Genomic DNA, 22,216 nt, shown 5'->3' with positions numbered 1-22,216 from the left:
GTGAAGGGCATAACACAGAGAAGAGCAGACAACTGCAGCCGGAAGGTTTGTAAGCAGGACAGTCTTACAGTTTGCCCTTTCCAAGAGGGGTGAAGAGAGAAAGGAAGGGAAAGAGTTTGAAATTAGCAAAGGGAGCCACCTCTGACAGTCTTTTTTTTTTTTTTTTTTTCCTGTTTATATAGATGGGTCTTGCTATGGTGGCCAGGTTGGTCTCAAACTTGTGGCTTTAAGCCATCCTCCAGCCTTCATAGGTGTAAGCCATGGCACCCTGCCTGGAGTTTGCATCTTTAATGATCTTTTCTTTCACTTGGTCACGGTTTCTCATTCCCCTAGCTGTATTTCAGACCTTGTCATTGCTGTAACCATTTCAAGCATCCCACTGTGTGCCGTCCCCCAATGTTTGCAGCCCTCTCACTCTAGAATAATGGTTCTCAAGCTTTAACGAGCATCAGAATCAGCAAAAGAGCTTGTGAACACAGCTTTCTGAGCCCTAGCCCCAGTGATTCTGATTTAGTAGATGTAGGGCAGGGCCTGGGAATTTGCACAAGCTTCAGGTGGTGCTGATGCTCCTGGTGCTCCTGGCCCTGGGACCACATTTTAGTAGCAAGGCCCTACAGCCTCCATCCAACAGTTAATGCATTGGCACACATAGGCACCCAAGGTCCACTGACCCCACCATTTCTTCATTGTTCAGTACTCTCTTTGTTGTCTCATTTCCTTTTCAGCCTAGATTCTAGAGTCAATAGCTACCTTAGTTCAAACATCTTTAACTCCATTGCCCTCTTCTCACTATTATAGCTTGCCAAACACTAATCGTAGTTGAACCCAGCCCTCTGCCTGTTCTGAACCCACTCTCTGAGCCACCGAAGACATTCACACAACCTTGCTAACCGATCTCGGTGTATATGTATGGTCACAGGCTTTCCTACTCTTCCAAACTGACCTGTCTTAGAATTCTGATCTTTTGCCCTCCTATGTCCAATTGGCTCTTAAGCCCATCTAATTAATTTTCCATTTTAGATATTTTTCAACTTCCATTTGGTTCTTTTTTTCCATTTCTCTGCTCAACTTTTTCATCTTTTCACCTATTTCATCTCTTTTTTTAATGATTTTTTTTTTTTTTTTTTTTTGGGGGTGTTTTGCTTGTGGCCCAGGCTGTGCAATGGCATGATCTTGGCCCACCGCAATCTCCACCTCCTGGGTTCAAGCGATTCTCCTGCCTCAGCCTCCCGAGTAACTGGGATTACAGATGCACACCATGCCTGGCTAATTTGGTGTTTTTAGTAGAAACGGGGTTTCTCCATGTTTGTCAGGCGGGTCTCCAACTTCCAACCTTAGGTGATCCGCCTGCCTCGGCCTCCCAAAGTATTGGGATTATAGGTGTGAGCCACCACGCCTGGCCTTTTTAAGATTCTTTAACATTTTTGTAATAGTTATTATAAACTCATTTTCTGCTAATTCCATTTGGGTCATTTGTGGATCTGCTTCTATTGGCATTTATCCCTTGATTATGGGTACAATTTTCAGGCCCCTTTACAAATAGTTTTTTGTTTTTTTCTGAGATGGGTCTTGCTCTGTCATCCAGGCTGGAGTGCAGTGGCTCAGTCATGGCTCACTGCAACCTTCACCTCCTGGGTTCAGGTCATCTTCCTACCTCAGCCCCTCTAGTAGCTGGGACTATAGGCATGCACCACCATGCCTGGCTAATTTTTGTATTTTTTGTAGAAATGGGGTTTAGCCATGTTGCCCAGGCTGGTCTCAAACTCCTGGGTTTAAGTGATCTGCCCACTTTGGCCTCTCAAAGTGCTAGGATTATAGGCAGGCACCACTGCGCCCAGCTAATAGTAATTTTTTATTGTATGTTGGACATTATGGATGCTATATTATGGAGACTTATGTTATTATCCTCTAAATGATGTTAACATTTTTTCTAGCAAAAATGAAATGACTAGCCAATCTTTTATCCTGTTAAGGGTTTTTGTATGTGTATCATAGAAGTGGAATGTTTCACTCAGAGCCGCCTTCTTGGGTGACATCATTTTTCCTAAGGCTTGGCTTTTGTAGCATCTCAGGTGAGTGTTCTGGGTGCTTGCCAAGGTCTGTTCCCCTTGCTAGGTTGGAACTCCGTTGTCTCCAGCACTGTGAGACCTCTGGCATCTGTGTCCTCTCTCAGTGCCCTGTCCCCTACCCTGACAGCAGCTGTTCTCTTTAAGGCCTCCCCATACTTGTCCCGCAGGTGGACAGCATGGGCTTCAGCCAAGGACCTGAGGCAGACACCTAGATTCCTTGGACCTCTGGGTGGCTCCTTCCTCTCTGGTCTTCTGTCCCACAAATTCTTGTCACCTAAACTCTGTTTGTTGCTGTCCAGTGAGACTGTCACTTTCTGCTTGGGCTTCGTTTCCCTTTGCTGTGGTTTGGGAAAATGCCCCTAGGCAGAAAATGCCCCCAGGCCAGGGTGAATGTGGCGCTCCCCTGCTTGCTTTTGCTCAGGAAACAGCCCTCTGCTGTTCACTCTCATTAGTCCTGTACTGGAAACAGTGAGTTCCTGTATTTTGTCCAGTTTTAGAGTCGTTTGGGATGAGAGAGTTAACGTGTGTCATGCCAGAACCAAACATTGGGAAAGAGAATCATGGCTCTCACCTTTTTTTCTCTTGGGATAAAGATGATTTCCCAGTATTCCCACTGCTTTTAAATTAGAAATCAGTACACAAAAGCTGAACACAAAATCACCATACATGTGGCATTTAAAAACATTCCTATGTAAACAACACATGGGTCAAGGAAGAAATTATAAAGAAACTTAAAAATGCTTAGAACTGAATAATGAGGAAAATACTACCCCTGAAAAGTTTTGGGATACAGTGACAGCAATATTTAGTGAGAAACATCCAATTCTAAATGAGCAAAGAAGAAAGGTTGAATGTTAATGAGCTAAGAGTTGATTGAAGAAGCAGGTAAAAACATTTTAAAACCCAATTAGAAAGTAGACATTATTGGTTGGGCACAGTGGCTCACCCTGTAATCCCAGCGCTTTGGGAGGCCAAGGCGGACAGATCATCTGAGGTCAGGAGTTCAAGACCAGCCTGGTCAACATGGCTAAACCCCGTTTCTACTAAAAAAAATATAAAAATTAGCTGGGCATGGTGGCAGGCACCTGTAATCCCAGTTACTCGGAAGGCTGAGGCAGGGACAATTGCTTGAACCTGGGCGGCGGAGGCTGCAGTTAGCACTTTGGAAGGCTGAGGTGGGAGGATCACTTGAGCCTGGGAGGTGGAGTAAGCTATGATCATACCACTTCACTCCAGCCTGGGCAACAGAGTGAGACCCTTTCTCTAAAACAACCTGAAAAAACCTTTCAGATATTTTCTTAAGAACAGGACAGGATGGTATTAAAATTTATATGGAAGATCCGAAGTCTAAGAATATTTAAGATACTTCTTGAAAAGGAAGATGAGAGAATTTGCCCTACTAGAAGACATTATAGTACATCCTTTAGCCTCCAGGACCCCCATGGATACCAAAATTCACTGGCCCTCAAGTACCTTTTATAACATAGCATAGCATAGTATTTACATAACGTACACATATCTTCTTGTACTTTAAATCATCTCTAGATTTCTTAAAATGTCAGATAATAGTGTGAATGCTTGTAAATAGTTATACTGTATTTTAAAATTTATGTTGTTACTTTTTATTTTTATTTTTATTATTTTTTGAGATGGAGGCTCTGTCATCCAGGCTGGAGTACAGTAGTGCCATCTTGCCTGACGGCGCACTGCAACCTCCGCCTCCCGGGTTTAAGAGATTCTCCTGCCTCAGCCTCCCAAGCAGCCGGGATTACAGGCGAGCACCACCACGCCTGGCTAATATTTTTGTATTTTTGTAGAGACAGGGTTTCACCATGTTGGCCAGGCTGGTCTCCAACTCCTGACCTCAAGTAATCCGCACACCTCGGCCTCCCAAGGTGCGAGGATAACAAGCGTGAGCCACTGTGCCCAGCCTGAATTTTTTTTTTTTTTTTTTTAGATTGAGTCTTGCTCTTGTCATCCAGGCTGGAGTGTAGTGACGAGATCTCGGTTTACTGCAGCCTCTGCCTTCCAGTTCAAGCAGTTCTCCCTGCCTCAGCCTCTTGAGTAGCTGGAATTACAGGCACCTGCTGCCACGCCCACCTAATTTTTGTATTTTTAGGACAGACAGGATTTCACCATGTTGGCCAGGCTGGCCTTAAACTCCTGATCTTAGGTGACCCACCCTCCTCCTCCTCCGAAAGGGCAGGGATTACAGGTGTGAGCCACTGTGCCTGGCCCTGAATTTTTTTTTTAATAGGGGTTGAATCCGTGGATGCAGAAACCATAGATGTGGAAGACTAACTGTATTGGCCTAGGGCCAGACAGTTTGACCAATAAAATGTAATAGAGAACTTAAAAAGAGGCTCATTTGTATGCAGAAACTACTTATTATTCAGGTAGAGTGGTAGACCTCTGGGGAAAGGATGCACACTTGAATAAATTGAACTGGGACAATTGCCTATTCATGTAGAAAACTGTGAAATTATATCCCTACCTTATCCCATGCACACAAATTCTAGGTGGATTATCAACTTGACAGTGAAAGGCAAAACTTAAAAACTTTTAGGAAAAAACATAGTAGAATATCTTTATGATCTCAGTTAAGCTGATCTTATCAAATGTCTTACCAGATATGATCTCAGGATAAGATTTGTCAAGGCATAAAGCGTCAGGTGAAAAAGAAAGATGGGTAAGTTAACATAAAGACCACCTCTTCCAAAGTTGATACATAAAGGAAGATAAATTCCAGCCAAGATCTGGGAGAAGATATTTGCAATAATGTAGCTAACAAAGGATCAGGAAAGGTGTCATAGACTTTGGCCAGTGATTCACATCTGGCCCACTGCCCGTTTTTATACTCCTGGCAAGCTAGGAATGGTTTTTTTTTTTTTTCAATTACACTTTTTATTTTGAGATTAATAGCAGATTCACATACAATTGTAAGAACAATACAGACTGTATACTCTTTATCCAGTTTCTCCCCAATGGTAACATCTTACAAAACAGTATCATAACCAGGATGTTAACACTGACCTAGTCCAAATACAGAACGTTTTACTTTTTGTCTTTTGTTCATTCTCTTGTTTTTGTTTCTCTGTTTTCCTGAGGCTTACTTGAACATTTTTTAGAATTCCATTGTTTGGCCGGGTGCAGTGGCTTCATGCCTGTAATCCCAGCACTTTGGGAGGCCAAGATAAGAGGATGGCTTGAGGCTAGAAGTTTGAGGCCAACCTGGGCAACATAGGGAAACCTTGTTTCTCCAAAAATAAGTTTGTTTGTTTTTTGAGACAGAAACTTGTTCTGTTGCCGAGGCTGGAGTGCAGTGGCATGATCTCCACTCACCGGACAACCTCTGCCTCCTGAGTTTGAAATTCTTCTGCTTCAGCCTCCCTAGTAGCTGGGACTACAGGCGTGCACCACCCTCACGCCTGGCTAATTTTTTTGTATTTTTAGTAGAGACAGGGTCTTGCCATGTTGGCCAGGCTGGTCTAGAACTCCTGACCTCAGGTGGTCCACCCACCTCAGCCTCCCAAAGTGCTGGAATTACAGGTGTGAGCTGCTGTGCCTTGCCAAAAATTTTTTTGAAACATAAAAATAATAAGTAGGCTGCGTACGGTGGCTCATGCCTGTAATTCTAGCACTTTTGAGAGGCTGAGGCAGGTGGAGTCCAGCCTAACCAACATAGTGAAACCCTGTCTACTAAAAATACAAAAATTAGCCGGGTGTGGTAGTGCACACCTGTAATCCCAGCTACTCAGGAAGCTAAGGTGGGAGAATCGCTTGAACCCTGGAGGCAGAGTTTGCAGTGAGCTGAGATCGCACCATTGCACTCCAGCCTGGGTTACAAGTGAGACTCTGTCTCAAAAGTAATAATAATAATAAATAGAATTCCATTTTTATTTAACCTGTGAAGTGCAACTCTCTGTATACCTTTTTAAATGGTTGTGCTAGATATTACATTATTACATTATATACACATAACTTATAGCCTACTCATGTTGGTTTTACCAGTTTGAGTACATCTATTTACTTCCCTTCACCTGTCCCTGTTAACAGTGCAGTTGTAATTGAAATAAAAATTTACTGTATATACATTTAGATCCAAGTCAGAAAGAAGTATAATTTTTTTTTGAGATGGAGTTTTTCTCTTGTCACCCAGGCTGGAGTACAGTGGCGCAATTTCAGCTTGCTCCAACCTCCCAAGTTCAAGTGATTCTCCTGCCTCCGCCTCCTGAGTAGCTGGAGGTACAGACATGTGCCACCACGGCCACCTAATTTTATATTTTTAATAGAGACCAGGTTTCGCCATACTGGCCAGGCTGGTCTTGAACTCCTGACCTCAGGCGATCCACCCGCCTCAGCCTCCCAAAATCTTGGGATTAGTACAGGCATGAGCCACTGTGCCTGGCTGGAAAGTATTAAAATTTTTGCTTCAACTGTCAAATATAACATAGAAAACTCAAGAGAAGAAGAAAAATTTATCGGTTGGTGCAAAAGTTATTGCAGTTTTTGCCATTAAAAGTAATGCCATTGTTAAAACCACGATAACTTGCACCAACTGAATATTTACTCATATTTTTTCTAACTGTGTTCTTACTTTCTGATGTCCCAGAGTTCTTTTATCATTTCTTTCCTGTTTAGAGAACTTCCTTTGGCTGTTCTCTTAGGGTAGGTCTGCTAGTAACAAATTCTTACTTTTCCTTCGTCTGAGAATGTCTTAATTTCCCCTTCATTTCTAAAGAATATTTTCTTTTTTTTTCTTCTGAGACAGAGTCTTCACTCTTGTTTCCCAGGCTGGTTGGAGTGCAGTGGCATAATCTCGGCTCACTGCAACCTCCGCCTCCTGGTTTCGAGTGATTCTCCTGCCTCAGCCTCCTGAGTAGCTGGGATTACAGGCACTCATCCCCAAGCCTGGCTAATTTTTGTATTTTTAGTAGAGACGGGGTTTCACCATGTTGGCCAGGTTGGTCTTGAACCAGGTGATCTGCCCACCTCGGCCTCCCAAAGTGCTGGGATTACAGGTGTGAGCCACCGTGCCTGGCCTGAAAGCATTTTCATTAGATATACAGTTTTTTATTTCAACACTGGAAACATAATTGTGCCGCTTTCTTCTGGCTTCCATGTTTTTTTTTTTTTTTAAGGTTTTTTTCATTTAAATTATTATTTTTTTGAAACAGAGGTGACGTTTCACCATGTTGCCCAGGCTGGTCTTGAACTCCTGGACTTAAGTGATTCACCTGCCTCAGCCTCCCACATTGCTGAGATGACCTACTTGAACCTCCATGGTTTCTGATGAAAAATCTGTTATTATTCAAATAGTTTTTCCCTCAAAGTAAGGTATTGTTTTTCTTTGCATTCAAGATTTTTGCTTGGCTCTTAGTTTTCAGAAGTTTAATTAGAATGTGTTCTGGCATGCATTTCTTGTATTTTTGCTGTTCTGGGTTCACTTGCCTTTTTGAGTCGAAGTTTTCTCGGTCTACCTTCTTTCTGTTGTTCAGAATGCATAATTTTTATTGCTGTGCCTTCCAGTCACCAATTCTTTGTTCTGTTCCCTCCGTTCTGTTGTAGAGGTTACCCACTGAGCTTTTTATTTTGGTTATTGTGTTTTTCAGTTTTAAAATTTCCATTTTAAAATACTGTTTTTTGCTGAAACTGGTTATTTGCTGAGAGTTTCTATTTTTTCATTTGTTTTAAGGGTGCTTGTAATTGCTCCTTGAGGCATTTTGTCATGGCTGCTTTAAAACATTTCTCAGGTAGTGCCAGTACCAGTGTCATCTTGGCATTGGCAGATATTAATTGTCTTTTTTCATTCTGTGTGAGATTTTCCTGGTTCTTGGTGTGATGAGTGAGTTTCACTGGAAACTTGGACATTTTCTTGTTATGTTGCTAGACTAGATTGTGTGTACACCTTGCGTTTTAGCTGGCTTCCTCTGACCTGCTCCTGCAGGGGAACATGGTGGTGCCTCACTGTTGCCAGCCTAGGATGGAAGTCAGGCTCCCTGCTCAGCCTCTAAGGCAGCAGAGAGTCCCTTGTTACCGCTAGTTCTGCTTTGTGGTCTCCACCGACATCTTGGCGTGGATGTCCTCACTACCCTGGGGGAAAGTTGTGACCCTCCACTAGATCTCTTCCGACACCACCCCAGCAGGGAGAGAGAGGGGCCTTCTTTCTGTGAGGTGGGTATGGAAGTCCAGGCTTCCCAGGAGGTTTCTTTTGACACCCAGGTAGGGTGGCTGTAGAGAGAGACTGGTTTTGTTATTGGCTTGGGGATGGAATTCCTGGCTGCCTGCTTGGCCCTGATGTGACACCGTCAGGGTGGGGACGTTGGGGGACTTATCCCAGCCTCATGAGGGCAGAAGTCGGGGCCCTGCACGCTGTCTTTGCTGGCGTGTGTGGAGGTGGGCTTGCCTGTTTGGTGGCATTTAGCTGGAGTAGAGGAGTTATTGTCTGCAGGTTTTCCGTCTTGCTAGCCTGCCCCTTTTCTGGTGCTTTGGTGAGAAAGAGCAGGCTTTTGCTGGGTGTTTTTGTTTGTTTGTTTGTTTTCTGTGCCTGTTAGTGTTTCTGGGTTGCTGGCCTCTTCAGTTCTAAGTCTGGAATATACAGCTAGTGCTCGACTTACGACCACGGTCAGGACCGCGGACAGGTCGTAACACGATTTGGTCGTAAGTTGAGTAGGCTATATGTACAGTTGGAATGGTGCACGCGGAGATGGTAGTGCTGCCGGAAGCTGGTCCGCACTGTCGTATGCCCAGCTGGGCAACGTTTGCACTGCCAGATGCGGAGCAGTCGTGGCTAGTGATTGTGGTCGTAAAATCGAGTGGTCATAAGTTGCATAGGTGGTAAGTCGATCAATACCTGTATAAGGCAAAAGGAAAACCCAGAGAACTTGCCACCGTGTTGTACCCTGGGTTCCAAGGTCTCTGGCCAGCCTGTTGCCTTCTCTCCACCTCTGAGAGTCTTCTTATGCTTGTTTTGTATGTCATGTCCCAGGCCGTTAGTTGTGTTTAACAGAACTAAAAGGAAGTATGTATATTTCATCTTCTCAGAGTAGAGGTTCTAAGAATGGTTTTTATTTATTTACATTTTTAGAGCAGGGTCTTGCTCTGTCACTCAGGCTGGAGTGCTGTGGCGTGATCAGAACTTACTGCAGCCTTGAACTCCTGGGCTCAAGCAATCCTTCTGCCTCAGCCTCCTGAGTTGCTGGGACTACAGGCATGTAATGTGGCCTCAAGCAATCCTGCTTTAGCCTCCCAAAGTGCTGGGATTGCAGGCATGAGCCACTATGCCCAGCCGTGTGTGTGTGTGTGTGTGTGTGTGTGTGTGTGTGTGTGTGTGTGTGTGTGTGTGTATATGTGTATATATATATATATAAATTTAAATTTTCTATCATTTATAGAGATGGGGGTCCCACTACATTGCCCAAGCTGGTCTTGAACTTCTGGGATCAAGCAATCCTCCTGCCTCCACTTCCCAAGCTGCTGGAATTATACGTGTGAGACCCTTCAGCTGTGTATTTTTAAATGGGAAAAAAATGAAGAATATTTCCTGACACATGAAAATTGTATGAAATTCAGTTTGTGTCCACAAAGTGTTCCTGGCATGCAGCCTCAGCCATTTGTTTACACATTGCCTGTGGCTGCTTCCTCACTCCCAGAGTGGACTTATGACAGAATGTAAGGCCCCCAAAATCTAAAATATTTACTGTCTGGGCTTTTGCAGAAAAAGCTTGCCAGTTCCTGGATTAAGATACAGGCTCTTTTTTAAAAAAAACAAAAATAAAAAAAACCAAATGAAAATGCCTGGAAATCAATGCAAGAAAAAAACAACCTAATAGAAAAATGGGCAAAAGCTAGGAATAGGCATTTTGTAGATGAAGATGCGTAAAAGCCAATAGGACCACATCCTCAGGCTGCGACTTTCCTGTTGCTTACCACAAGGTGGCAGTTTCTGACAACACCCAGACACCTGGTGGTTTTCCACAACCTGCTGCGATCAAGCCAGCCACCTCTGAGGCTCCTGGTTTCCATCGCTTTGCCCATCCTGGCAGAACTATCCACCGTAGGATTTGGGAGAGATGCTCACTGTTTTTGTACAAATGTCAGTCGTTGTTGTTACTGTTTTGTTTTTTTTTTTAAAAGTAGATGTTTTCAACTTCTTGTATGCTTCAGTTTCCAGAGTGCTGAAGTGGTTGTTTTTGACAATTTATCAAGATCTGTTATTGGCTTTTGGGGACAGGATTTGTTGATTGAAACATTTCGTAGTAGAATATTTTGTAGTGAAAATTAGAAGATGAGCTTACGTGGCACAACACACACATCCAGGAAGAGTTCAGGTCAGATTGGGGAAGAGATTATCAAATGATATAAGACAATTTCACATGGGGGAAGGATGTGAGTTTTGAGATACAGAGCAGCTAATGAGTGCCCGGGATAATGAATAAGAAAATAAAATCCTACATGAAAGCACATTACAGAAGTTTTAGAATATTGGGGATAAAGCTTTAGGAAGAGAATCCACATTGAAGGATGTGGAATCATGGTATGATTGAATTCTTCAGGAAAATAATATCCCTGCCCAAACAAGTCAGTCAAGAATAAGGGTAGCACTTTGGGAGGCCAAGATGGGTGGATCATTCGAAGTCAGGAGTTTGAGACCAGCCTGGCCAACATGGTGAAATCCCGTCTCTACTGAAAATATAAAAATTAGCTGGGCGCAGTGGTACACACCTATAATTCCAGCTGCTTGGGAGGCTGAGGCAGGAGAATCACTTGAACCTGGGAGGCAGAGGTTGCAGTGAGCTGAGATCATGCCACTGCACTTTGCCTGAGGGACAGAGGGAGATTCTGTCTCAAAAAAAAGAAGGGTAGGTCAGCTGCAGTAGTATACACCTGTAATCCCAGTGCTTTCAGATTTGGGATTTGGAAAGCAGAGGCAGGAGGACTGCTTCAGGCCAGGAGTTTGAGAACATCCTGAGCAAACGCATCTCTACAAAAAATATCCCAGATGTGATGGCATACACCTGTAATCCCAACTACTGGTGAGGCTGAGATGGGAGGATCACTTGAGCTGAAAGAGTTTGAGGTTACAGTGAGCTGTGATTGTGCCAGCACTGCAGCCTGGGCAACAGCGTAAGACACTGTTGCTTTTTAAAAAAGGTAGAAAAAGACTTGCTCAGAAAAGTAGGGTCTCAAAAAATGTATGCCCCGTGCACCTGTTCTCAGAAAGCTATGGAGGAATGTGTTCCAACAAAATGAATCAATAAGCCAAAAAAAAGACAGGGTCTGGTATCTAATCCAGATCCAAGAGGAGGGAGATGAGACGCTTCCCAGATTGGCCAAAGGCAGCCCTGGAACAGTTACTGTATAGCAGGCAGTCCAGAACAGAGCAGGATGGGGTGAGACTCCAGGGGTGATGTTGGCAGGAAGAAAAATGGAAAATTGAGAGGAGCAGTATTATGAAGAGCCACCGGAGGTTGTAGGAAAGCTTAGCCAGGGATTCAAGGAAATCCAAGTAAATGGACTTGGGAAAAAGCAGCAGTTAATTCCTAAGAAAAGGTTCCATGAGAATAAAAATAACATAATTTGATTCAGCAGTGCTCAGGATAGGCAGTCACATAATAGAACACTGGAGAGTTTGAGCAGAGGGTGACATAGCCAGATAGAATGCATTCACATGTTTTAGAAAGTCAGCTTTGTTGACGTATTCAGTATACTTAATGAAGTACAATTTCCTTAAAGTGAACCCATTTAAGTGTGCAGTCGATGAATTTTGACCAGTGCATGCAGCCATGTAACCACTGTCATAATCAAGATAGAGAACATTTCAGTCACCCAAAAGGTTCCCCCGTTCAGGGCCCCCAGCAGCCCTGAGCTGGTGTCCATCCTTTGGATGAGATGGAGCTTGTCCAGCGTGTCCTGTAAATTGCATCAGGCTGTGCGTGCTTCTTTGTGTCTGGCTTCTTTCATTCAGCGGAATGTGATTGAGAGGCATCCATGTGGTTGCACCATCAGCAGTTCTTTTTTTATTGCTGAGTGGTATTCTGTTGTATCATGCGCCACCATTTATTCATCCTTGTGCCTAGATTTAACTTTTAAAGGGACTCCCTAGAACCCACTGGAGGAGGCCAGAGTGGAGGCAGGAAGACCTGTTTCAGGCAGTCCAGGGAAGAGATGAAAATGTCTTGTCATACCAGCCCTGGGGCTGCCCCCTAAACACACCAAGCTTGTCCCCACCTTAGGGCCTCTGGACCTACGATTGTCGGCCCAGAAGGCTCTTCTCCCAGGTGTCTGCAGGGTTTGCCGTCTCCCTTCACTCTGTGCTCTGCTCAGCAGTCACCACCTCAGGAGGACTTTCTGTGAGGCAGCACCCGCTCCTGGTGCCCTTCATCCCCTGTCCCGTACCTGTGTCTCTGCATCCCTCTTTCTGCCACCCAAAGACATTATTCCTCTTTGTATACTTATTTAGCGTCTGCTGCCCCCACCGGAACGTGAGCTTCATGGTGGCATTCTTTATTTGTGGATGACTAAAGGGGGGCTCCCTGTAGAGCCCACGCAAAGATCTTTGTCTTTCATCTTTGTCATTTTGTGTCTGGCACATAGACGTGCAAGTGTTTAAAGGATAGGAGGGAAGCAGTTGAGGCTAAAGCTGCAAATGTGAAATTTCCACCAGGATGGGCCCCTCGTGTGTGCCCAGGTGCAGCTCCCTAGGTTGGTGGAGGTAGGGGTGGTGTGGGGTGGGGGACGGTGCTTAAAGAGAGGCGGCCCAGGGCTGTGGCAGTGAGAAGACTTGCAGGCTGCAGGTTGGGAAGCTGCCCGTGTTCTGGGTGTTGTGAGGCTGTACTCTGCTGAGTGTATTTAAGAACTTCTCCCTGGCGTGTGGAGGGGACTGGATGGATCGTCCTGCCTCCAAGCCTTCTGGCCACCAACCTTTGCACTCCCTTTTTTTGAGACAGAGTTTCACTCTTGTTGCCCAGGCTGGAGTGCAATGGCATGATCTTGGCTCACTGCGACCTGCACCTCCCAGGTTCAAACGATTCTCCTGCCTCAGCTTCCCAAGTAGCTGGGACCACAGGCATGCACCACCATGCCCGGCTAATTTTTCGTATTTAGTAGAGACGGGGTTTCATCATGTTGCTCATGCTGGTCTCGAACTCCTGACCTCAGGTGATCTACCCACCTCGGCCTCCCTAAGTGCTGGGATTACAGGTGTGAGCCACTGTGCCCGGCCAACCTTTGCATTCCTGTTTTTCCTCTCCCACTGCATGGACTCCCCAGCATTGCTCTGGAGCAGGTGCTCCTCTTAGAACACTTGGCCAGCTGGTAGAAATGTCCCAGGACAAAGTAAAGGGATAATTAACAGCTGTTGATTGATGTGGGCATGAGGGTGACTGTGCTTGTAGCAACAATGGAACTTAATTAAAATTAGCTGCCCTTGCAGCTATTGAGGTGCCGCCTTGATCTCTGTGGCTTCCACGTGGTTACCTTAGTATTACAGACACATCTGGAAATTGGAGTTCTGTGTTTAGGTGACGTGCCTGCTGTGGCTGTTGGATGATAATTATGTAGATTTTCCTCTGGAACTTAATTTTGCAAACTGTCAAAACAGGCTTGTTATATTTATCTCTTAAATCATTAGGGAATAATAATTAGACCAAAAATGATGTAAAATGCTTCTGTATTAATAATCATTTTTAGCTCGAAACTGCTGGTGATAATTGGTTTGTGGGGTTGGTATTTAGAACTGCCTTAGGAGATTCTGAATAAAAAGGCACCTTATGTGGTTGCCTGGAGGGGGCCAATTTTTAGCACTGTGGCTTGACTTTGTTATGGGTAAACACGTGGTTGGTTTAACGGAGGAGAGGTTCAGTGTTTCATTGACTGACAGTAGTAGTTAACTTTCACTGAGGACTCACTGTCTAATTGTTTTGCTGTATGAACTCATTTAATTACCGCAGTAGGTGCTGGGAACTACCCCATTCTGCAGATGTGAACACCAAGAAACTCACCCAGACTTACAGCCAGTCAATCCCCCAACCAGGATTGTGGCCCAGACACCCTGACTCCTGAATCCGCACTTGTAACTGCTGTGTCATGCTGTTTCTGTTTCTTAGTACCTACTGCATGTCATTGTCCTGAGCCCAACTAAATCCTCACATCAAGGCAAGTGGGATTCCTGGTGTGGAAGAGGAAACCAAGATTTGGAGAGGGAAGAATTTGCCCAGATCGTTTTTTATTTTCTTGTCTTTTCTCTTACCTCTCCTCTCCTCACCTCACCTCGCCTTGCCTCCCCCCCCCCCCCTCATCCCTCCCCATTCCCCCCTCACCCTTCGCCTCTCGCCTCCAAGCCTTCTGGCCACGAACCTTTGCGTTTTTTTTTTTTTTTTTAAGAAACAGAGTTTCACTTTTGTTGCCCAGGCTGGCGTGCAATGGCGCCATCTTGGCTCACTGCAGCGCCTGCCTCCCAGGTTCAAGTGATTTTCCTGCCTCAGCCTCCCAAGTACCTGGGACTACAGGCATGTACCACCACGCCCGGCTAATTTTTTGTATTTAGTAGAGATGGGTATCACCATGTTGGTCAGGCTGATCCTTTCCCCTTCCCTTTCTTCCCCTCCCCTCCTTTTTCTTTCTTTAGACAGAGTCTTGCTCTGTCGCCTAGGCTGGAGTGCAGTGGCGTGATCTCAGCTCACTGCAACCTCCTCCTCCTGGGTTCAAGTCATTCTGCCTTAGCCTCTCGAGTAGCTGGGATTACAAGCGCCCACTATCATACCTGGTTAATTTTTGTATTTTTAGTAGAGACAAGGTTTTGCCATGTTGGCCAGGCTGGTCTCGAACTCCTGGCCTCATGTGATCTGCCCACCTAGGCCTTCCAAAGTGCTGGGATTCCAGGTGTGAGCCATAGTGCCCGGCCCCCAGGTCATTTCTTATTTGATTCTTTTATTCAGCACATATTTACCGAAAGCTTAGTATGCACCAGGCATTTTCTAGGCCCTGGTGTTACCTCCGTGATCAAGCTAATTGTTGGAAGACAGTTGTCATTCTTGTTCTTGTGATGTTTACATTCCAGTGGTAAACGATACAATAAACGGCCGGGCGCGGTGGCTCACGCCTGTAATCCCAGCATTTTGGGAGGCCAAGGCGGGTGGACCACGAGGTCAAGAGATCAAGACCATCCTGGTCAAAATGGTGAAACCCCGTCTCTACTAAAAATACAAAAAAATTAGCTGGGCATGGTGGCGCGTGCCTGTGATCCCAGCTACTCAGGAGGTTGAGGCAGGAGAATTGCCTGAACCCAGGAGGCGGAGGTTGCGGTGAGCCGAGATCATGCCATTGCACTCCAGCCTGGGTAACAAGAGCGAAACTCCGACTCAAAAAAAAAAAAAGATACAATAAACAAGAAAATACCAGATCATGAGTAGCAGCCGGAGAACTAAAATATGATGATGTGATGAAGGGCGAGAGGTCCCTTCTTTAGATGGTTCTTAGGGAGGCCCATTTTGTGGGATAGTGACATCTCTACTGAGATCTGAATGCCAGCTCAGATCCGGCCACTTGAAGACCAGACTGAGAACATTCCAGGCAGAGGGAGGCCTGCAAGTGCCCCAGGGTATGAGCCTGGTGGGTGAAGGGGAGGGGAGTAGGCGGAGAGGTCACGGGAAGGGGCGTCCCTTGGTGCAGCCTTGAGAGCCAAAGTCAGGACTTTGGGTTTCATTTGTAAGCACAATGGGGAGATGTTGGAAGATTTTAACCAGTGGTATCATGTGATCTGCTTTTTGTTTGAAAAAGATCACAATCCTCGGGTGACTGGATTGTAGGGGCAGGTGCTGCAGCAGAGTGTCCTGTTTGCTGTTACTCTCATCCTGGTAAGAGATGGCAAGTACTGGGGTGGTGGGTATGGACACAGAGAAAAGTATTCATGGACTTGGGTGTGTTTTGGAGGAGGAGGTGGCTTGGCTTGCTGATGAGTTTGACGTAGGGAGCTTGGAAGAGAGAGACCTTAGGTGAACTACTCTGTAGATAGTGATGCAGTAGGCGGGGTGCAGTGGCTCACGCCTTTAATCACAGCACTCTGGAAGGCTGGGGCAGGCAGATCACTTGAGCCCAGGAGTTCAAGACCAGCCTGGGCAACATGGTGACACCCCATCTCTACAAAAAAAAAAATAAATAAAAAAATAACGATGCAGTTCACTCCAGTGGAGAAAGCTGGGCTGGGGAAGATCTGCTTTATTTGTTCGTGATTGCAGGCTCCTTGGGCAGGCCTGTGGCAGACACGCTGAGTCTGTGTACCTCTTCACTCTCATGTCAAGTGGACATTGCATGTGAGTGCATTTCCAGAGAATGATGAGGGCTGGGGCTGCAGCTTTGAGAGTCCGTGCTGCATTGTTGATACCTAAATCCGTGGCACTGGAACTGGCCTTGGAGAGAAGGTGGATGGGGAGAGGACAAGTCCTGGGATGCGCCAGTGGTGAGCAGTTGAGCTGAGAGGGCCAGCCAGGGAAAGAGAAGGAGACCCAGATACATGTGATGTCAGAGACGCCAAGAGAAGCATTTCTGGAAAGAGGGAGCGGAGAGGACACTGCAGGTGGATTCAGAACAGGGATGTGACCATTGGATTTGGCAGTGTATCGGTTCGTGCTGACCCTGTGCAGGGCCATTTCGGGGAAGCCTGAGAGGAGACAGATGTGAGTGTGGAGGTAAGCAGCATGGAGACTGTGAAACTGCGGCATTGCAGTGAGAGGAGCACAGAATCAGGGGTCAGGGGAGCGTGAGGTCACTCAGGGTCTTTCCAAATGGCTGTTAGAACCTGCTTGTTTCCTGTGGGAAAGGCTCAAATGTGAGGGAGGCAGTGCTGGAGGAGCAGGAGAGTGGTCTGCAGAGTGAGGGCTTGAGCCCGAGCAGGTCCGTGCAGCCGAGTGTGCCAGGGAGGGGTGGTGGGGAAGGCAGGAGTGGGAGAGGGGTTGGTGATTTGGGTAGGGAGAAGATGAGCAAGTCCTGACTCGTTGCTTCCTGTTTGCCCTCTGATGAAGAAACAAGTTAATGGGCGGGAGTTGTGGGTGTTGAATAATGGAGAGGACGTGAGGTTCTTTGGAGAGAAGAAAAGTCGAGGCGAGGCGTGTGGCGGGCCGGGGTCGGGGGGTTGTGGGATGGAAATGCCTGGATGCAGGGCAGTAGGAAGGGGGACAGATACTTGGGTTTCCCCAGGGTTGGGGTTTTTTCAGGTGAGAACAGTGGAGAGAGGGAGACCAACGTGGGTTGGGGCTGCAGGGCTGTGGGGAGCGGCAGGGCACCCAGGTCTTTCTCTCCCCACCCAGCCCTGCTTCAGTGTGACTGCCATCCCTTCTCTTCCTCCCTGCAGGGCACGAGGCTAAGCATCCTGACAGTGCCTTCTGCCCCTGTGTGGGGAAGGCTGCCGTGCTGGGCAGCTCATTCTGTGGCTGTAGCTCTAGAAGAACACTCCCTGGCAGCAGCCCCTGCGCCCCGCCTTCCCTGCTCCTGATCGCCTTTTCCTTGGGTTGGTTCAGGATGCCTTGAGGTTGGAGAAAGTGGGCGGATGTCTCAAAAGTCAGCTAAAGTCAGAGTCAGAACAGGCTGCCAATGCTTTGTCTTCCAGTCTACCTGGAGTGACTCAACACAGAAATCAATAAAACAAATGCTACCATGGCTGACTGAGACCTTTCATTTTTCTCCCCAGGTTTCAGAGAAGGCTTCTGGCGAAGGATTTGGCAAAACCGCCGGTGAGATTCTGTGCTGCCATCCGTTTCCAGGATTGGCTTTGCAGCTCCTAATGGACCTCTTCCAGCCCCAGTTGTTGCAGCCTCCCTTCCAGCTCAGTCCCCTGATGACCCTTAGTGTAGGAAATATCCCTTTTCTCCTTCTTTCCCCAGGATGTTTGCTTGCTTGCTTTTTTTCTTTGAGACAAGGTCTTGCCCTGTCACCTGGGTTAGAGTGCAGTGGCGTGATCATAGCTCACTGCAACCTCAAACTCCTGGGCTCACGCCATCCTCCCACCTCAGCCTCCGCAGTAGCTAGGACTACCATGCCTGGCTAATTTTTAAATTTTTTATAGAGATGGACTCTTGCTGTGTTGCCTGGGCTGGTCTCCTTGCCTTAAGTGATCCTTCCACTTCAGCCTTCCAAAGTGCTAGGATTACAGGTGTGAGCCACCATACTCAGCCCTAGGATGCTTTCTTAAAGAATATCATCTGACTGACCCTCCCCACCCAGATGAGAATCTAGAGACTGGGGAGTGGGAGGGTGCAGCTTCTTGGCCCATTTTATGCTTCCTTTGAGGGCAGGGCCAAGGCCTCTTGTGGGTGAGGGGAGTGTTTGCCTCTCCGGGGAGCTTCTCCAGGACTTAGTCTTCTGTTTTGTAGCTATTACACAGCTCGCTCCTAAAGCTCCTGCTGACCTGTGTGAGACAGAGAAACTGAGGGCAGCCTTCTTTGCAGTCCCCTTGGAAATGAGGTGAGCAAGGTATAGAAAGACCACCAGGGCAAATAGCAACTACAGATGTCCTTCTGACCACCCGAGAGTGGGGACAGGGATAGTACTGGGGTGGGGGATAGTTTTCGGGAACTCCTGTGTCAGACCCAGGCTGTAAGGCTGTGACTCACACTGACTTATAAAATCTGCTTCCCGGCTGGGCGTGGCGACTCACGCCTGCAATCACAGCACTTTGCCAGGCCAAGGTGGGTGGATCACTTGAGGTCAGGAGTTCGAGACCAGCCTCACCAACATGGTGAAATCCTGTCTCTACTAAAAATACAAAAGTTAGCTGGGCGTGGTGGCAGGTGCCTGTAGTCCCAGCTGCTCGGGAGGCTGAGGCAGGAGAATCACTTGAACCCAGAAGGCAAAAGTTGCAGTGAGCCGAGACTGCGCCACTGCAGTCCAGCCTGAGTGACAGAGTGAGACTCTGCCTCAAAAAAAAAAAAAAAAAAAAAACCAAAATAATAAAATCAGTTTCCACTATGTACAGCAAAGGCCTGTGACTGTCCCCTACCCTGGATGCCAGGAGATCATCATGCCACTATGGCCCCTGCTTTGCTTTAACAGCAGATACTGTTCTTCATGTCAGGAGTGCCAGAATAGTTGGTTTCACTTGAAATACTGTGGGGCCTGTGGCTTTGGTTTTGTTGCTAACCACATGTGGTTTAGGCAGGTGATTGAGTTAGTGGAGCAGCAGGGAGACATTTGGAATGCGCGTAATCGCAGAGAGGAGCAGCTCTGGGATGAAAGGCATATCCTGCATGGTGGACAGTCCACACGTGCATCATCTGGAGGCCGTGAATCACTTAGGAGGCCCCAGATCTACCCAGTGGGGACTTTTGTCCATTTCTCTCTCTCGGAGTCTCTCGATGTGTTTTTGTTTCCCTCTGCTGCTTCCTCTTTCTGAACTCTCCAGCCCCTGTGTCCCCAGAATGGCATTTCCTTTCCTCCTCCGTGCACTGGGATTACTTGGGAACTTGCTCTGGCCCCTACTGTGGAGCGGGTGGGCACAGGCCACCTGCTTAGGGGACTCATCCCCCAGGCAGCTCAGCCTCCTGCGGGACAGATGTTGGCCCAGTCGCTCCTTTCCTTGCTCCCCTTGCTGTTCCCGCAGAGGGTCCTTCCTGGTGCTGCTCCTGAGGGAATGCTTCCGAGACCTGAGCTGGCTGGCGCTGATCCACAGCATTCGTGGGGAGGCGGGGCTGCTGGTGACTAGTATCATCCCAAAGACCCCGTTTTTCTGGGCCATGCACATCACTGAGGTATGGACTTGTTGGTGGCCCCCTGAGGCTCCTGTGCCTTCCTGTGTGGCCTCCCTGGGGTGGGCACATTCACAGAGCTGGTCAGTGGTGAGGATGCTGGTGGTAACTACAGTCTGATCCCCGGGTTCAGTCTCATTCTGTTTCCCACCTCATACCTGATTCCCTTGGGACAGATTAGTGGTGCTAACATAACAAGTGACACCTGTAGAGGCAGATTTGTAATGCAGTGCAGGTAGTGGGGCTGTTGTGTTTTGTACCCCACAGGCTCTGCACCAGAACATGCAGGCGCTGTTCAGCACCCTGGCTCAGGCAGAGGAGCAGCAGCCCTACCTGAAGGAGTCCGCCGTGCAGCGTGGGACCCGATGTCTGGCAGAGTACCACCTGGGGGATTATGGATGTGCCTGGAACAGGTGTGTCCCCAGGCATGGGTAGAGCCTATGGGAGAGGCCTGCAGGGAGAATGCTCCCTCCTCGTGTTCCCTTCCTTTGGGCTGTGTTTTTTTCCCTGTGGCTGCTTCTCTCAAAATCATCGTTGTTTACCATCATTTCCTCACTCAAGGATCGGGGAGAAACAACAAATTCGCTCTTCCTCCCTCCTCCCTCCACTTTCTTTTTTTTTTTTTTTTTTTTTTTGAGACGGGGTTTCACTCATGTTACCCAGGCTGGAGTGCAATGGCATGATCTCGGCTCACCACAACCTCCGCCTCCTGGGTTCAGGCAATTCTCCTGCCTCAGCCTCCTGAGTAGCTGGGATTACAGGCACGCACCACTATGCCCAGCTAATGTTTTGTATTTTTAGCAGAGACGGGGTTTCACCATGTTGACCAGTATGGTCTCGATCTCTTGACCTCGTGATCCACCTGCCTCGGCCTCCCAAAGTGCTGGGATTACAGGCTTGAGACACCACGCCCGGCCTCCTCCCTCCACTTTCACACCCACTTTGCCGAGGACTGCCTTGCGTGGCACTGGGGGCAATGATTTTCCTTTGTCTTTCCCCTTTCCTCTGGCCAGGTGTTGGGTGCTGGACAGGGTGGACACCTGGGCTGTGGTCATGTTCATTGATTTTGGGCAGTTGGCCACCATCCCTGTGCAGTCACTGCGCAGCCTGGACAGCGATGACTTCTGGACCATCCCACCCTTGACTCAGCCATTCATGCTGGAGAAAGGTGAGATATTCTCCCCTCCTCCTGAGGGTTTCGGGACAGGAGATGTCATGGCTGCTTCTGGGACCTGAGTGGGGAACAGCATAGTGGGCAGCCAAGGTGCTTCAGTCTCTCTTTCCACCCAACCCTGATTTTCAGCATCTGACCCCCCAGCAAAGCTGCTTCTCCGGTATTGGTTTTCATCCCTGGGCTCTGGAGCCCCAAGATCCCAGGAGGGATTTCAGATACTGCCCAAAAGCTGAGTTCTCTGGGAGGGGAGAGAAGAGGGTGGATTTCCCACCCTGCTTCCACCAGAGCTGCTCAGCTTTCATCAGTTTTACACACTTTGCATGTTGCTTCAGATTCACTGGAAAAAGGATTCTGCCGTAGAAGAAAACTAGCCCTTGAATGCCAGTCATAGAGGCCAGAGCACTGCACTCAGGGTCTTCTCTTAATGTGCTTCATTTAGCCTCAGACACCTGTGGGTTTCCCCATAGGTGGAAATGGAGAAGCCCCTGCTTTTTCTTTTTCTTTTTTTTTTTTTGTTTGAGACAGAGTCTCACTGTATTGCCAGACTGGAGTGCAGTGGCGCAATCCCGGCTCACTGCAACTTCTGTTTTCCGGTTTCAAGCAATTCTGCCTCGGCCTCCCAGGTAGCTGGGACTACAGGCATGCACCACCATGCCTGGCTAATTTTGTATTTTTTAGTAGAGGCGGGATTTCACCATGTTGGTCAGGGTGGTCTCAATCTCTTGACCTCATGATCCGCCCACCTTGGCCTCCCAAAGTGCTGGGATTACAGGTGTCAGCCACCGCGTCCGGCCCGAGGCTCCTTCTTAAGATCAAAGTTAGGTGAAATGTAAAAGGATAAAAGAATGCTTTAGGGGGCAGTCAGAAGTGGAGGGGAGGAAGCATACATACCCAGAAAGTAGGATGGAAAAGTTCTTTTTTTAGAGGCAGGGTCTCACCCTATTGCCCAGGATGGAGTGCAGTGGTACAGTCAACTCACTGTAGCCTCAAACTCCTGGGCTCAAGCTATCCTCCCACCTTGGCCTCTCAAAGTGCTGGGATTACAGGCATGAGCTTCCACGCTTGGCTGAGATGGAAACATTTTACAGACAAACAAGTCTTTTAAAGATGGAAAGGCATCTCCCAAAAGTGCAGGGCCAGGGCTTCCTGGGAGGCTGGTGGGGTTTGTGCCCAGTGGGCAGGGAGCACCACCCAGAGGTTGTCTTGAGTCATTGCATGAAGAGGGTCCCTGCTGC

The 22,216-nt window shown here is 47.5% G+C and overlaps 1 protein-coding gene across 1 annotated transcript in view; it reads left to right on the top strand.

Annotated features, from left to right (window-relative positions):
- The window catches only part of TDRD10 (tudor domain containing 10), a 49,037-nt gene that overhangs the window by 25,269 nt on the left and 1,552 nt on the right, over positions 1–22,216 (top strand). Inside the window, exons 7-11 of the mRNA XM_032264921.1 lie at positions 17,755–17,797; positions 18,437–18,527; positions 19,663–19,810; positions 20,075–20,220; positions 20,821–20,975. Coding sequence (XP_032120812.1) covers positions 17,755–17,797; positions 18,437–18,527; positions 19,663–19,810; positions 20,075–20,220; positions 20,821–20,975 — 583 coding nt within the window. The remainder of the gene's footprint in view (positions 1–17,754; positions 17,798–18,436; positions 18,528–19,662; positions 19,811–20,074; positions 20,221–20,820; positions 20,976–22,216) is intronic.

This window comes from Sapajus apella, unplaced genomic scaffold (assembly GCF_009761245.1).
Source record: "Sapajus apella isolate SASKATOON/1434 unplaced genomic scaffold, GSC_monkey_1.0 scaffold148, whole genome shotgun sequence".
Lineage (NCBI taxonomy): Eukaryota > Metazoa > Chordata > Mammalia > Primates > Cebidae > Sapajus > Sapajus apella.
This window is presented reverse-complemented; position numbering and strand designations above follow the sequence as displayed.